At 48.6% G+C, this 16,160-nt stretch overlaps 1 protein-coding gene across 5 annotated transcripts in view; it reads right to left on the reverse strand.

Moving 5' to 3' along the window:
* The window catches only part of ARNT2 (aryl hydrocarbon receptor nuclear translocator 2), a 193,236-nt gene that overhangs the window by 86,276 nt on the left and 90,800 nt on the right, over positions 1-16,160 (reverse strand). For all 5 annotated transcript variants that reach the window (XM_033852230.2, XM_073801465.1, XM_033852234.2 and 2 more), the window contains one exon: positions 2,109-2,211. In XM_033852230.2, the coding sequence (XP_033708121.1) occupies positions 2,109-2,211 (103 nt within the window). The remainder of the gene's footprint in view (positions 1-2,108; positions 2,212-16,160) is intronic.

Below are 16,160 nucleotides of genomic sequence, written 5' to 3' on the forward strand. Positions count from 1 at the left end.
CTGTGGCCAACCTCTGACCTGTGCTCTCAGGACGTCCACTCTTTACATGCGCTTCCACTTCCCAGCTACATAGCAGGTAATGCCCTGGATGCCTCAGTATTCAATACAACAAAGATAAGAGTCCAGTTATACACTCTGAGACCTGGGATGGCTGCCAGCACGAGCGTATTTTCACAGCAGGTCAATCTAAGACATTGCTGCCTGGGGATGCCCAGTGTCTTCCTGAAACTAAGCTGCTTTATTTGGAGGCGAAGACCATGCTCTCAGCAGATGGCAGTGCTGCACACCTTACAGGTAAATCCAGGTAGTGTGGGTCTGGCACTGGGAAGAGCTACCTAGAGCATGTCTTGAGAGGCACCAGGGCAGGAAGCGGACCGCCTGAATCTGGTCGACAGGGCAGTGCTAATGGCACTGGAGGCTACTCAGGAATGGTGAACTTGATGCTTCCAATAAATTCATTCACAAGGCAACTGCTTAGATGGTGCAATTAAGAATTCACATTGCTGGTGCTAGACTGAATGTCCATCAAGCTAGGATGGGCCAAAGCACTGTGGAAAGCCCTTGCTGTGTCGGACTACATTAACTGATGGCATTCTGTCCCTGGGTGGACACTAACGCATGTGAGTCGAGCCCCCCAGCTTGCCCCTGTAGGCTGAACAGAGGGAAGGCAGTCTGCGCAGACTCAGTGCTAAATCACAAGGAGATGCTCGTGTATTGTCACTCCAACACCGCCTTATGACCTGAGGCAGGCGGTGAAGGGGATTCCATCCGTGTCTTCTGGAAGCATTCCAAATGCTCAGCCTGGAGAGGAGCCGACGGGGAGGAAAGGACAGCCATACTCAAGTCCTCTGCCGGTTCTCAGGACTCAGCTAGAGGTTAGAGAGGCAGGTCTCCCCTCAACACAGGCAACCTGTGATCTGAGATGGCCTAGCCCGTAGATTAACAGTTTTTGTTTAAGAAGTAGAGTTGCTTTTGGGCTTCCCTCGTGGCGCAGTGGTTGAGAGTCCGCCTGCCGATGCAGGGGACACGGGTTCGTGCCCCGGTCCGGGAGGGTCCCACATGCCACGGAGCAGCTGGGCCCGTGAGCCATGGCCGCTGAGCCTGCGCGTCCGGAGCCTGTGCTCCGCAATGGGCGAAGCCACAACAGTGAGAGGCCCGCGTACCGCAAAAAAAAAAAAAAAAAAAAAAAAAGAAGTAGAGTTGCTTCAAAAGGTGACTTTGAATTAGTGAAAATATAGACTTATTTTAAACATCGATTGTCTGTAACTTCATAGTTCCCAACAGATGCTCAAGTGGTAAGTCCCCGTCCCAGAAGCAAACCACTGGAGGAAGGTGACGGTAGTGAGTGGCTCCACTGTGCCCGGCCCTGAGATCGGAGCATCGGGAAGCTTGGCAGGGGCGGGGAGGAGGTCGGAGAGGGCAGGAGGCGCTGGAGCTGAATCAGGATTGGTGTGGACTTGGGTGGCCTTGTCGGGAAAAGTGCTCAAGAAGAGCCTGGGAGAGCACGTGCCCGGGCCAGCGGGGACCGACTTCTTTCCTGGAGGAGAGGAGGACGCCCGCCTCGCTCACCTGCCTGCAGTTCCAGCTGCCGCTGCTTCTCCCTCTGGGGTCCAGTGATGGATCCTCAGTCCTCGTATCTGGGAATCAGCAGCAGCATCTGGCAGTGGACCACGCCTTCCTCCTGGAAACTTCCTTCTCCCTCTCTTGTTCCCTGCCATCTGCCCAGCCGCTCCTTCTCAGTCTCTGCCGGTTCTTCCTCGCCTCCCTGGTGCAGGGGTGGCCTGAGCTCAGAGCTCTTCTCTAGCAACACTCATTTCCCAGGTGATCTCATGCGGTCTCGGGGCTTTAGATACACCTCACTGTCGTCAATCCCTGACTCTATGGCTTCAGCCCCAAACTCTCCCGTGAATTCCTGAACTATATGTCCAACTGTCGACTCATCTTCTCCATTTACAGGTGAGACAGACCAAGAAGGAGAAGGCTTACATGCTGCAGTCAGATGACATCACCAGAGTGAAGGTGTGATCTTACAGCCCATCAGGACTCTCAGCGGAGGTGAGAAGGGAGCAACCCCATCAGAGCCCAGCCCACTGTTCCCCCAAACAGACCTCATCCTGCAGATGAAGGACCTCCGGGAGCCCATGCACATCCTCATGGATGACTGCTGCCCTTCCTTCTTGACCGTCCCAGTCTTCAGGTCCAAGATCCGGCCTGAGAGAGAGAGAGAAAAGGACATTTGCATAAGTCTCTGCCTTTGATTGGGGTGGGGGGTGCAGGTGCAGGGAGAGCTCTGCAAATGAAAACACAGGGGGCAACACAAATCGCAAGTCGTTTGTTTCTTGGAAATCCCAACATTCTTTAAGCAATGAAATCCACACAAGTCAAATGCCTTGTTTTCTTCAAAGAGTGGTCCACACTTGCTGCCTCTGCATTGTTCAATTCCATCACCACCAGTCCCTCCAATTCGGCTTTCTCCCCCACTGCTTCATGGGAACGGCATTCACCAAGGTCACCAACAACTTTCTTATTGCTAAATCCAAAACGCGTTCTCTCTTTGACTCATCTGACTGCTTGGCAGAACTTTACTCAACGGCACAATGATTCTCAAAAATCCCCCCTCTCCTTGGCTTCTGACAAGCACTCTCCACTCTCCTCGTGTCTGCCCCTTCATCTCCCAGGGGCTCCAACCTCAGCCATCTTCTCTTCTTGTTCTATGCATCCCCTGTGCGATTTTATCCACTCCGAGGTTTTCATGATCACCTCTATCCTAATGACCCTACGTCTACAACTCCAGCACCAAGATCTAAACCACCAGCAGCTGACTGTATACCTCGAAGGCAGCATCACCCACTTCTCCCCAGATACGCGCAAAAGCTTCTCCATCCAACGGCAATTAAAGCCAGAATTCTAGACGTCATCTTACCTTCCTCTCCCTCGCCTCCCGCACACTCAGTCGGTCCATCTCGTCTGGCTCATCATTCCTCGAGGGGGACTCACTCACTTCCAACCCCCAGCATCCTCTCTCCTCAGTCCATCTTTCACACAGCTGACGGCTGTCTAGACAACACGCATCTGACTGTGCCCGTCCTGGCTTAAAACTGCATTGCTATATGGTAGGTCCCTGTTGATTATCTATTTTATATATAGGAGTGTGTATAGCACAGGGGACTCTACTCAATACTCTTGTAATAACCTATACGGGAAAAGAATCTGAGAAAGAATATATATATATATATATATATATGTATGTGTATAACTGAATCACTTCGCTGCACACCTGAAACTAACACAACATTGTAAATCAACTAAACTCCAATATAAAATAAAAATTTTTTAAAAACTGCATTGCTTACAGGAGGTCCTTACAGAGTCCATGATTTGAGCCCTGCCTGCCACTCAACCTCATTTCCCCTACACTTCCTGGTACCCTGTCCAAGAGAAACATACTAAGAGCCATCTATGTAATTTTAAATGTTCTAGCAGGAGCATTTTTAAAAAGTTAAAAGAAGCAGGTAAAATTACTTTTAATAATATATCCAAAACATTATCCTCTCAACATGTAATCCCTGCAAACATTACTAATGGGATGTTCCACATTTTCTCATACTAAGTCTTTGAAATTGGTGTGTATTTTACATGTAGAGCATATCTCAATTCCGACTGGCCCCGTTTCGGGTGCTTAGTAACCATATGTGGTTAGAGGCTTCCCTGCAGTACAGAGAGCGGCTCTGGACCGTGGCCTCATCAAAGCACTCACCAGGCAGGCATATCTATAAGTGCCTTGTGCCCTCACACATTTGCAGATATGGTCCTTTCTGCCAGAAATTCTCTCTCTGTTCCACATGAACTGTCATCCCGGTGAACTGCTACTCGTCCTTCAGCACCAGTTCACATGTCACAACCTCTGGGAAATCTTTTCTAAGTTCTTCAGGCAGAGCTTCATGTCCTTTTCTTCCTTCTTCTCCCTTCCTCCCTCTCTCCCTCCCTTCCTCCTTCATTCCTTCCTTCAGTATTTATCAAATGCTTTTCATGAGACAGGCATCTTGTGAGGCTCAGGGGATGCACATATGTGCAAGACCATGTCTACCACCATGTCTGGTGGAAGAAACAGACATTTATAACACTTTCCACATTGTATCGTAATGATTTAATGACATGTCCATTTTCCTTGACCTTGAGCTCTGTACCTTGAAGAAAGGAATCAAGTTTAAAATGTTGTGTCCTAGCACCACTTATGGTGTCTGATTCAGTGTACAATCAGCCCTCCGTATTTCATGGGTTCTGCATTCCCAGATTCAACCAACCATGGATGGGAAATATTGGGGGAAAAAATTCCAGAAATTTCCAAAAAGCGAAACTTGAATTAACTATTTACATAGCATTTATATTGTTATTACATATAGGTGTTACAAGTAATCTAGAGATGATTTAAAGTATACAGGAGGGGGACTTCCCTGGCAGTCCAGTGGTTAGGACCCCACGCTTCCAATGCAGGAGATGTGGGTTCGATCCCTGGTCGGGGAACTAAGATCCACATGCAAATACTACACTGCTTTATATAAGAGACCTGAGCATCCGTGGACTTTGGTATCTGTGGCGGGTACTGGAACTAATCTGCATGGATACGGAGGCTCGACTGTATACGCTTGCTAGTTGAACTGAGTTGTTTTTACCCATCCATAAGAGGACTTTTCAACACAATTGGCATTAAGTAACATGCTAGTATAAATGGGTTGTTACCTCCTTGTTTCCCTGCCCCTACGTTAAAACACACACGCATCTGCACCCATCACCCGCTGTGCTCTCATCTCAGAGGAAGAAATGCTGAATCTCAGTGCGGCCTCCCCACCCACAATGGGCTTTGTTCCATCAGCCAGAGCCCTCCAACCCAGTTATTTCTAACGTCTCCCCTCCCTACCATCTGCTCCTTCCAGTATTCAAACATCATCAAGTATCTTTCATCATCGGTGTCTCAGGGTGGGGTGGGAACAAATAAAAAATCCTTCTTGTAAGTTCCCATCCTGTCCCCCAACTTCTGAAGTTCCCATCCTCCCCCTAACCCCCGCAGTCAGAGCATCCTGTCCACGTGCACTGCCTCCCGCCCCGCTCCTCCTGATGGCTTGGCCCCTGCACTCTGCCTTCTCTACAGCTCACAAGGCTGCTCCAGCCTAGACCACAGGGTCCCTGTTTGTTGCCACATTCAATACACACTATTCAGTCGCTCTTGCTTTCATCCCTGACCTTGACCAGTCCCTCCTCCTTGGAACATTCTTACCCCGGGACACCACTTTCTCCTGCTTCTCCTTTGCTGGTTCTCAGCCCTTGTGGTGACTCTTTCTCCTCAGCCCAGCCTGGCACTCCTGGGGTGTGGGAGGGTTGGTCCTTTTCTCTCTCACTCTCCCCAGGACCCTCTAGTAATGTTCTGGCTCCCCTACGCCCTACATGCCGATGACACCAAGATGTCATCTCCAGCCAGACCTCTGGGAAGCTCCTCTGTGTCCAACTGTCTCTTGGGCATCTCAGACACCTTAAACTCCACAGGTCCAAAACCAAGTCCGTCCTCCTGTCCAAAGCAGCCAGAGCTCCCTTTTCCGTAGTTCCCTGCCTTGGTCGTTGGCACTACCACTACTCAGGTGCTCCATCTAGAAACCTAATAGCTAAGAGCGTGGACCTAGCTTTAAATCCTGCCTCCTTCACTTACTGTGTGACCCTGGGCAAGTTACCTAACATCTCTGTGCTTCAGCTTCTTCGTCTGTAAAACGAGGATAATAATAGCACTTTGCTCGGGTGGTTGTTGCGAGGATTAAATGGGTTAATGCTATAAAGTGAGCATGGCTCATAGAAAGCGCTCTATAACTGCTTATTAAACAGTGAGTATGAAAAACTCACTCCAACATCTGGTCAATTACTAACGTTCTGTGAACTCTCCCTCCTGTACACCTTGGTCTATGCACGTCCATCTGCATTGCTACTACTTAGATCTGCCACCGCTGTTCCCCTGGATGGAGTGCTGCAGCAGCCTTGCCCCCTTCAATCAGGCTTCTGCACAGCTACCAGGAGTCTTTACTTAAAACACAAAAATGACAATGGTTCTATGCCTTGTGTGACCCCCAGCACTTAGCTTCTCTAGTCCACAGTTTTACTCCTGCAAAATGGAGGAGTAGGATCTTACTTTCAGGATCATTGTGATACAATACATACACAAGTGATCTGCACACAGAAGGAGAGCAATAAGGGTGAGTTTCCCAGCAGACTTCAAACAAATGATCCTGTCACACTCCTCCTTGAAAACCCTTCATGCTCCCCACGATGGATTCCCAATAAAATCCAAGTCCTGCAGCCCAGTATCAAAGGTCCCCCAAAGGGACTTTCCTGGCGGTCCAGCGGTTAAGACTCTGCGCTTCCACTGCGGGGGGCGTGGGTTCAATCTCTGATCGGGTACTAAGATCCCGCATGCCACATGCCGCATGGCATTAAAAGGTCCCCCAAGATCTGGTCTCTGCTCACCTCACTCTACCTGTCACCCCCTCCTGCTGACCAGTCACTCACCACCGCTCAGCTCCCTCCCTGGCATACAATGACTCATCATGGGTCCGCAGGGGTTGCTCTCACCTCTCAGCTCTGGGCCTTCCCTGCAGCTGCCTTGGGACCTCCCTTCCCTTTGCCTGACTAACTCCTATTTATTGTCACAATCTACCCAAGGTGTCATTTGCCATCATTTAATACATATTTATTAAACACCTACAATAGGTAAAGCACCAATATAAGCACAAAAAGCTAACCAGGCAAAGGCCATTCTGTTCCAGCGCGTGAATAGACAGCAAAAACCAAAGAACGGGAGGGAAGGGAGGAGACAGGAGGAGAGAGTGCGTCGGGAGGAAATACGTGCTAGGAACAAAATAAAGTCAGAGTGAGAAAGTGGTCAGAGAGCCACACCTTTGCAGTAAGCAGTTGAATGGTTTCTATCACTTGAAATTGAAAGGTCCTTGAAGAAGGCCGCCCCCGCCACCCAAGTGACTCCCACTGCTTCGAGCAGAGGGGAGGAAGCAGGGGCGGCACGCAGGGTTTCGGAAGGGGCGTCAACTCTCCTTCCCCAGCACCTGCAGCAGCTGCTGGGACACTGCAGCCTTCGCTCCCCAGCTCCCCACGTGGACCAGGGCCCTGTAGGGTGCGGGGTGAGCAGCCCTCCGAACGCCGGTAGTCACCATCATGCCCACCACAGAGCCACGCATCTTTAAGCAGGAGGTGCACCCCCAGTTCAAGCCCGTCGCCCGGCTCTCTGTCTGCTGGGAGCTCTGGCACCATCCCGCACGGAGGAGGCCCGCCAGCGTTTGACACCTGTCTGTCTCACTCACAGACGTCTTCTTTTTAGGGCTGTTTTAGTGGAACTTGTCACTTGCTTCATCATCTACCAAATGGCAAATGGTTTCAGCTGTGAAGCAGGCCAGCATGAAAGTCTGTCAAATTCCAGAGTGTGCTGTGAAAATAAATCACAGCTGCGAAGCACATGAGACCTGGAACATGAGGAAATGAAAAAACACATTTCCACGGTCTGCTGTCCTGACCCTGAGGGGCAAGAGCTTCAGCGTTTATTTCTCCGTGTGCTTCTCCAATTTCCTCAGGCACAACGAACCCCCATTCCAGGCTCCTTGGGAATGGAAAGCATGCCTACTTTATGCAGTAGGTGTGTTCCTGAAAGGCTTATGGAAATTGGATTCGTGACAAATTTAATAGCAGGGGAGATGTATGAAGGGAGGGGGCCGACCCCCGGCTCTGGGCAGTGAGTCCCAGTGTAATGGACTGAGAATCACGCTCCATCCCATGGCAACTGGGTGTCGACTTACTTACAACGGGGCTCCCCAGGAGAGAAGCAAGCATGGAGACACAGCTGCTATTTCTACCGCTCTTAACCTTCTTTCCTGACCCACAGAAACCTTGGTCTGCTTAGAACCATGGGTCTGGACTTCTAGGACTGGTTCCCAGTGGGTCCCTAGAAACACAATCAACCAGGCCAAAGCTGACCCCTTCCAGAAACTCCCCTGACGCCCAACCTCATCCACTGGGTCAGGAGGACTCGCTACTTTGTAATCCTGTCACTGGCTGCTGTCACCGTGATTCCCATCCTGCTTTCCTTTGGCTGGTGCCTAAACTCCCGGCCACCCTGGTCACCTCTCTCTACTCTCTGTCCTCTTCAACCACGACGATCCAAGCCCCCTGTTCCCCTCCTCCCTCATCTCCTCTAGGTGCCCTCTGGAACACGCACTCTGAAATAAACGAACTCCTATATCCTCAGCTCCTTTCAGAAGCTGAGGGCCTTTCCCCAGCCCCCCCGACTTAACAGTCCAGCCTGACCTGCTTGCTCCCCTGGCAGCATTTCTTCGGAAAAGAGACTTGTTCTCTCACATCCCATATGCTACGGGGTCAGAGGTAGGTCTGCCATCTTCCTGGGCCCCCAGAGCCCTTCCAAACCAGCACTCCTCTCATATGACCCCAGGCTCCTTCCAGACTCACCATGTCAGCCTCGTTCACCTGCAAGCCCTCTTTTATTTTTTTTTACAGTAGTTTTTAAAAACGTTTTATTTTATATTGGAGTATAGTTGATTAACAATGTTGTGTTAGTTTCAGGTGTACAGCAAAGTGATTCAGTTATACATATACATGTATCTATTCTTTTTCAAATTCTTTTCCCATTTAGGTTGTTACATAATATTGAGCAGAGTTCCCTGTGCTACACAGTAGGCTCTTACGGGTTACCCATTTTAAATATAGCAGTGTGTACACGGCAATCCCAAACTCCCTAACTACCCCTCTCCCCCCGTCCTCTGTCGTCTTCAAACCTCCGGGTCACTGCTCCTCTTTCATTTTTAGATGTTAGCACGTCACTCATAGTCCTTCTCTTCACCCCAAGACCTGCTGTCACCATGGATGGGTTCAGCCTCCATGTGGAGGACTCCCCTAACATCCCTGCCTCAGTATCTGTCCTCCTCAATTCTGATATGTTCGCCCCACTCCATGGCAGACTCCACGCCCACCACCGTATGCTGGAACCCACAGGCATCTACAACTGCTCCCTGGGAGAGTTTACATTCGAACATCCCCTTCTGGACCACAAATTTCACACCCGCTGGTCCTTTCACTCTGGCCCTCCCACTTCACCAGTTCTTTGAATTCAGACAGGCCAGTGCCGAAGCCTCCCAACCCATCAGCTCTTCCTGCTTTCAGTACAGAAGCCACGAGCTTCTCTCTGAGCACGCGCACCCAGCCGGTCACCAGAGCAGGCAGGTCTCACGTTACACAATGGCCCACTTTTCCGAAGAAGCCCCAGAAATCTTCCAACGCAACCAGCAGTTGTGGAAGCAGATATTTTTTCTGAATTTGATGTACAAAGCAGAACCATCAGTGAGTGAATAACACATCCCAAACCTGAAGTAGGCTGTTTCAAAGAGAAAGGCTGGGAAGGATGGGAGACACAGATCCTGCAGGTGCAGTTGTGGGAGAGGAGCAGGTCACTTCCTTTCTCTCTGTCTCAGTCCCTTTAACTGGAAAGCAGGGTCAGACCTGCCTACTTTGAAGGTTCTGTGGGGATTCGAAGACTTACACATAAGAGCTCAATAGTCTGCTTCGAGAATTACCGTATAAATGACTGGCAGACCCCAGGCAGCCAATCTGTGAGCCCTAAGATGACCGTCCTGGACTACAGAGCACAGGTCTGAGAGGCTCTCCTAGAGTCAACCCAGCCCCTGCCCCTTGGCTTCTCTAAGGAAGATTCTAGAATAACGCATACTATACTGTCTCAGGCTAAAAGGTTGAAGAACTACTTCTCTCCTTAAAATACTTCTTTAAAATTCTAGAACTAAAGTGGTCTTTTTAGAAAAATCAAACACACACACACACACACACACACACACACACACACACAGTAAAAACCTCAGATAATCTTCCTCTCTAGAGAAAAAACTATTAATACTTCGGTGTATTTCCTGTCAATCTTTTTCTATGCATGCCTGCTCTTTTCTTTTAATTAAGTGAGGTTTCATGGTATATGTTTTTCCATTTTATATTACAACATAGACTCATAAAGGATTTAATCATACATATGATTTGAAAGGCTCTGTGATATTATTTTGAGTAGACAGTTTACCACGGGACCTTAAGTTGTTCCCAGGATTTTTACGTGGCAACTAATACTGTGGTAAATAACTACAGAGAAAAAACTAGCCATATCAGCTTAGGACAGATTCCTGAAAATGGAATTACTGCATCAAATGAAAACATTTTCTTAAGGTTCTTAATGCCAGGTCCTAGTGAACCCTGCAGTTAACACATTGACCAATATTCAGTGTTTCTGCTCCATGAAATGGAAGAATTATGACACATCCTGGATTTTAACTATACTTTTAAAAAGACAGTGAAAAAGCATAAGATGCTTCAGAACAGGAGTTGGCAAACTCTGACCTATGACCCAAAGCTGGCTCACTCTCTGGTTTTTAAATATTTATTGGAACACAGCCATGGCCATTCACTTATGCACTGCCCATGGCCACCTCCATGCTAGGACAGTAGAAATGAGTAGTTGTGAAAGAGACAATATGGCTCACAAAGCCAAAAATATTCATTATCTGGCCCTTTACAAAAAACATTTTGCTGACTCCTATTTTAGAAGAAGAATGATTATAAAGAGTCCAACAACAGAGCACCTTTTTCTACGGGCAGAGGGCCCTTCTATAATTGTTTTCAGTAAGCTGATTTTTAAGTAGTATTTTGGTCAGTAGTAACTTTTTGATAAAAGAAGAATCAGAAGTTTGTCTTGGATAAGATCACAAAAGAAGGCTTTGTGCTCATAAAACAGCTCCCCAGGCTATAACAGAAATACAAATATAAATTAGAATTATTTCATCAAAAGAATCCTTAAGAAAACTGGAAACATCTTATCTTGGTTTGAAAAGGAGGAAAACAAGAGAAAATGATTAGCAACAAAAGCAAAGCGACGGCTCCATGATGGACAATATTTGATGTCCTTCCAAAAATGTGTGGCCCCTGAAACGGGAGCCCAGGGGCTAGAGGAGACTTTGGTTGCTGTTCCAGTGACAATGTGTTCTCATTCTCAAAAGGCTGAGCCCAGCCATTCCAGCAGCTGTGCACACAGGAACACATACCCCACAGCAGAGGAACCTAAGCAGAGTGCACAGGGCCTGTTCCAGAACAAACTCCAGAGCACGAGCTACAGCTACTGAGCCTGGGAGAGAATGGGCCTTCTGCTACCGAGGGTGGGTACATTTTCCTATTTTTCATTATCTCTGGCAGGTGTTTGGACACAACTGAGGGTACAAATATACCAATTCTGAAGTTGTAGCCAAGCTATTTTCTTCTCAAACCAGAAGCGGGGGTCTCTGAACGGGCAGTAGAGTTGCTAAGGACAACTGCTCCTCTATCCACCCAGAACCTCCCCCACCACAATGTTCTTGTGTTATTCCTTTTTAAAAAAAATATTTTAATTTTATTGAAGTATAGTTGATTTACAACGTTGTTGTGTTAGTTTCAGGCGTAGAGCAAAGTGATTCAGCTATACATGTACATATACTCATTCTTTTTTAGATTCTTTTCTCATGTAGGTTATCACAGAATATTGGGTAGAGTTCCCTGTGCTACACAGTAGGACCTTGTTGGTTACCTTGTGCTATTCCTTTATTACGGAAGTCAAACGAGAAGCTGCCATCTTATACGAGCCCATCTCCTGGGACATAGTGATTGGCTGAGTGTTGGGTAACTGACACAAGCTAGGCCAATCATAGCACCTCATCCATCCTGTGCCCACAGTGAATGGGTGAGGGCTGGGCAACCTGACACAAGCTGGGCCAATCACTGGACCTCACTCCTCCTCTGTCCATAGTGACTGGCCCCAAGACTAGGACATGGTCCAGCCAGGCCAATCAGAATCCTCCATAGGCAAAATGTGACCATTTCTACCTCTCCCCTTTTTCTTTAGGAATCTGAGCACAGCTTTTTCAGCAGCCATGATTCCAGCTTCATGGAGAACTGGATCTAAGACAATGAAGCTGACTCTAAGAAAGCAGTGAAGACATAAACCAGTGAAGGAGTTCCTTCGCAGTGTTCACATCATTGATGCCAATAAGTGCCCTCTTTAATGCCTAAAGCAGTTCAATTTTAATTTCTGTTACTTGCAGCCAAATAGCCCAGACCAACACAACAATCTCCGGCCTCTGACAGAAAAGGAAAGACAAAGGATTCACTTTTAGAGGATTTTAGGAAGGACCAGCGATTATCATAAAATATTATTAAACATTTTCTATGCATTATTTGTTTGGTCTACATCGCAACCCCGGGAATTAGGTCAGATGGTGTACCGAGGTAGAGTGGGGAGAAGGAGAAAGGGCATCGGGAGTCACCAGCCTCAGAGGGGAGAAGTATTTTATCACCGATATTGCCGAGAACTGCTGGTGCAGGGTGATAATAAAAAGCAGATGACCTCTTAGTAGGCTTTGGTATTGTTTTTTAATTCTCTATAAACAATGCGGCCCTTTATTCCTGGCACCCTGGGCAGAAACTCACAACAACACCCCCTCCTTGCTAGCCCCTGGGTAGGCTGTATTGTTCCCATGGGGAAACTGAAGCCCAGAGATACTGAATAATTCAGCCAAGATGGGTCTCATCACTGGGGAGTGGGGAGTCACGATCTGAACTGGAGTCTGTGCTCGTCACAGCAGCGATTGCTCAGGGGACCTGGGAGGCCATATCCCTCCGCAGATGCTAAGATAGCAGCCACCAAACGGAAGCAGATGGGCAGGCAGGGGGGCAAGAGGTCAGCCATCTGCAGGGGATCGTTGCCAGCCCGTAGCTGCTTCAGGATCAGAAACCTGGACTAGGAAAATGCAAGGACTTTCTCCTTGTAATTCTTAACTGTGTGTGTGTTTCCTGCTTTTCCGTTTTTCCCTCTGATTTAATAGAGACCTGTAGATTATGCTAGCCTGTCTCAGCCATTCCTCGGACATCACTGGAATGGATTTATGTCTATATTTGGATGGAGTTATGGAAGGAGCAGCACTCCTCGGGGCAGACATGGTTAGAATGACCACACCTGCCCGTCCTGGCTTTTGCCAATGTCCCAGCATAGTTATTAGGAGGGCCTCTTTTCACTCCCAAAGTGTCCAGGTTCGGATGATAGACTATATACATATGTCCCTCTTTACAGGTGATCTCAGAGGGAATCAGAGTGAGAGATGGATCTCACCCTAGGAAGACTGAGAAACTCTGCTAGATTCGAGGTCACCTAGCCCTCCTGTCCCTCGCTCGGCCCCTCTGCTCCTGGACAGGTCTCCATTTTGTCTTTAGAGGTAGCGGGCAGTTCTCCAAGAGCCTCTCAGGAGAACAGGGTGTGCTAGCAATGCAGTCCCTGGTTCAGCGGGACATGTTCACAAAAAGCAAAAGCTCACTCAGCTTTGGGAAGGGGGAGTTAATGCTCGGGCGGAGTGGGAAAGCGCCATTCTAAAGGAACCCTCTGGGGGCCCGAGCGGAGCAGCTGGCTGAACTCATGCTGCTCTGGTCTGAGCTGCACCGGATTAATGCTACCCCAGGAGCACTGCCTGAGTCACAGTCAAGGTTTCGACTTGTTGCAAATGCTTGGAGATGAACATGAAAGTGAAGTCTCGAGATGAAATGTATCAGAAAGCGCTTCTCCTTCCCCTTCCCTCTAAAATTCTTGCTCTAGAAAGAAGGCCTTTCTTTTTCACCTTTTCCTCATCAAGAATACATTCATAATTATCTCGTCTGCAACGCTGCTCTACTATTTCAAATCCACATGCAACCATTTACTGGTGATGGCAGGATGTGAGCTTCTCAGGGCAGGGGTCCTCTCCTATTCCTCTGGGAACCCCCGACAGCCCAGGGAATGCTCTGCCCCCTATTACCTGTGTTCCTTTCTATTGCCCTGTAGCAAATTACCCCACACCCAGAGGCTTAAAACAACACCTATTTGTTAGCTCACGTTCTTTAGGTCCAAGTCTGGGTGGACTTGACTGGGTTTTCTGCTCAGGGTCCCACAAGGCCAAACTGAAGGTGTTGGCTGGGCTGGGCTCTTGTCTCGAGGCTCTTGGGAAGACGCCACCTCCAAACTCATTCAAGGTCTTGGCAGGTTCAGTTCCTTGCAGCTGTTGGACTGAAGTGCCCATTTCCATTCTGGCTTTTTTTTGTGGGGGGAGTCACTCTCAGGGAGACCTTCACAGATCACTGCTCACGGCCCCCTCCACCTTCAAAGCTAGCAACGGTATCCTTCTTGTGCTTTGGATCTCTCCAACTTTCCCTTCTGTCACCAGCCAGAAAAAATGATTTGCTTTTTTTTTTTTTTTTTTTTTTTTTTTTTTGCGGTACGCGGGCCTCTCACTGTTGTGGCCTCTCCCATTGCGGAGCACAGGCTCCAGACACACAGGCTCAGCGGCCATGGCTCACGGGCCCAGCCGCTCCGCAGCATGTGGGATCCTCCCGGACTGGGGCACGAATCCGTGTCCCCTGCATCGGCAGCCGAACTCTCAACCACTGCGCCACCAGGGAAGCCCATAATTTGCTTTTAAATAGCCTACCTGATTGGGTCAGACCTACCTGGATAATCTTCATTTTTTAAGGTCACCTGACTTGGGACTTTAATCACATCAGTAAAATCCCTTCCCAGAAGAACCTAGATTCATGTTTGAGTGAATAATCGGGGGCAGGGGGCAAGCTTGGGGAACCTTTGAATATACTGCCCACCATTTTCCCTAACATCATAGCTACTAAGTCCCTTAGGTATGAACCTTCAAGTTGTGAACTTTCAAAGATGCGAACGTGCGTTCCATCAACATCAGGCGTGAGTGAAACTGCATCGTGCCCTCCATCTCCTGTTGCTGACGATCCTTCAGCTCTAGCATCTCCCACCTCCTCGCCCTCCTCCAGTAACTCTTCTTGCCTGTTCACTCGATGCCAGCCCCTGGATGCCAGCTATTGTTCTGTACTACTGTACTTTTCAAGGTACTGCACTGTAAGATTAAAAATGTTTTCTTTATTTTTTGTGTTTGTCTTTTATGTGTTATTTGTGTGAAAACTATTATAAACCTATTCCAGTGCAGTACTAGAGAGCCGATTGTGTTAGTTGGGGACCTAGGATAACTGTTGGACTTATGAACAAATTGGACTTACGAACGCACTCTTGGAATGGAACTCGTTTGTGTGTAGGGGACTTACTGTACTTGGTCAGATGACTTGGATCTCTTCGTGTCCCCCAGGCCAGGTGTCTCCCACACGTTTGGTGTCCAATAGCTCTGTCCTGAATCGCCACCACCTACCACGGAGGTTAAGCTGTCATGACTGTATGGTGGCTGAATTACAATCTTCATGTGCTCCAATGCATGTCCCATGAGTCTTTTTTCCCCCTATTTTCTAAAGGATTCCTGAAGTTTTAGGACTAGGGCTTCTGTCTCAGAGCACCTCCACCCACCTCAAGCCTCACTGCATCTCCCTTTGGCAGTAGGAAACCTGAGCAGCTACTGGAAGCCGAGCTCCTGAGATCTCCTCAACAACACAGAGGCAGTAAACAAGGGCCCTCCCCTAGTAACCTGGGCCCCTGGTTCTGTCTGGTTATCCAGGCAGGGAAAGCTGGGTGACATCCAATGAATGGCAGGCTGTGTGTCACACTAGCCGGTTCACAACTATTTATACACTGGGACACCGGCACTTGGCTCTGGAAGGGGTTTCGTAAGGAAAGACACACGGTCTAATGGCAGCAACCGAGGGACGCTTCCTTACCCAGCTCGAGTTACACGTTGTGTTAAACTCTCCCCACCTGGACCGTATGCTGGGTAGGGTTCTTCCATATCACATCCGGTGCTCATGACTCAGGCTGGCAGGAGAGGAGGGTGGTTGGCCCGCGGTGAATTTGGACAAGAAGGGACTACAAAAGGCAGCCCAATTGCCCTGAGATGGAAATTCACCACACAGAGCAGCAGTTTTTTGTCAAAATAATATTGTCGAAAGAGGGCACATGGAAGCTCATGAACATTGAAAGGCTCGCAGGGAGCAAGAATCTATGAACTGGCTCTATTCCATAGACACTTCAAAGTGCACGCTCCAGCGGCTCACAGTTAGGGGGAGACAAGGCACCGTTCTCTGCCAGC

Source organism: Tursiops truncatus, chromosome 2 (assembly GCF_011762595.2).
Source record: "Tursiops truncatus isolate mTurTru1 chromosome 2, mTurTru1.mat.Y, whole genome shotgun sequence".
NCBI lineage: Eukaryota > Metazoa > Chordata > Mammalia > Artiodactyla > Delphinidae > Tursiops > Tursiops truncatus.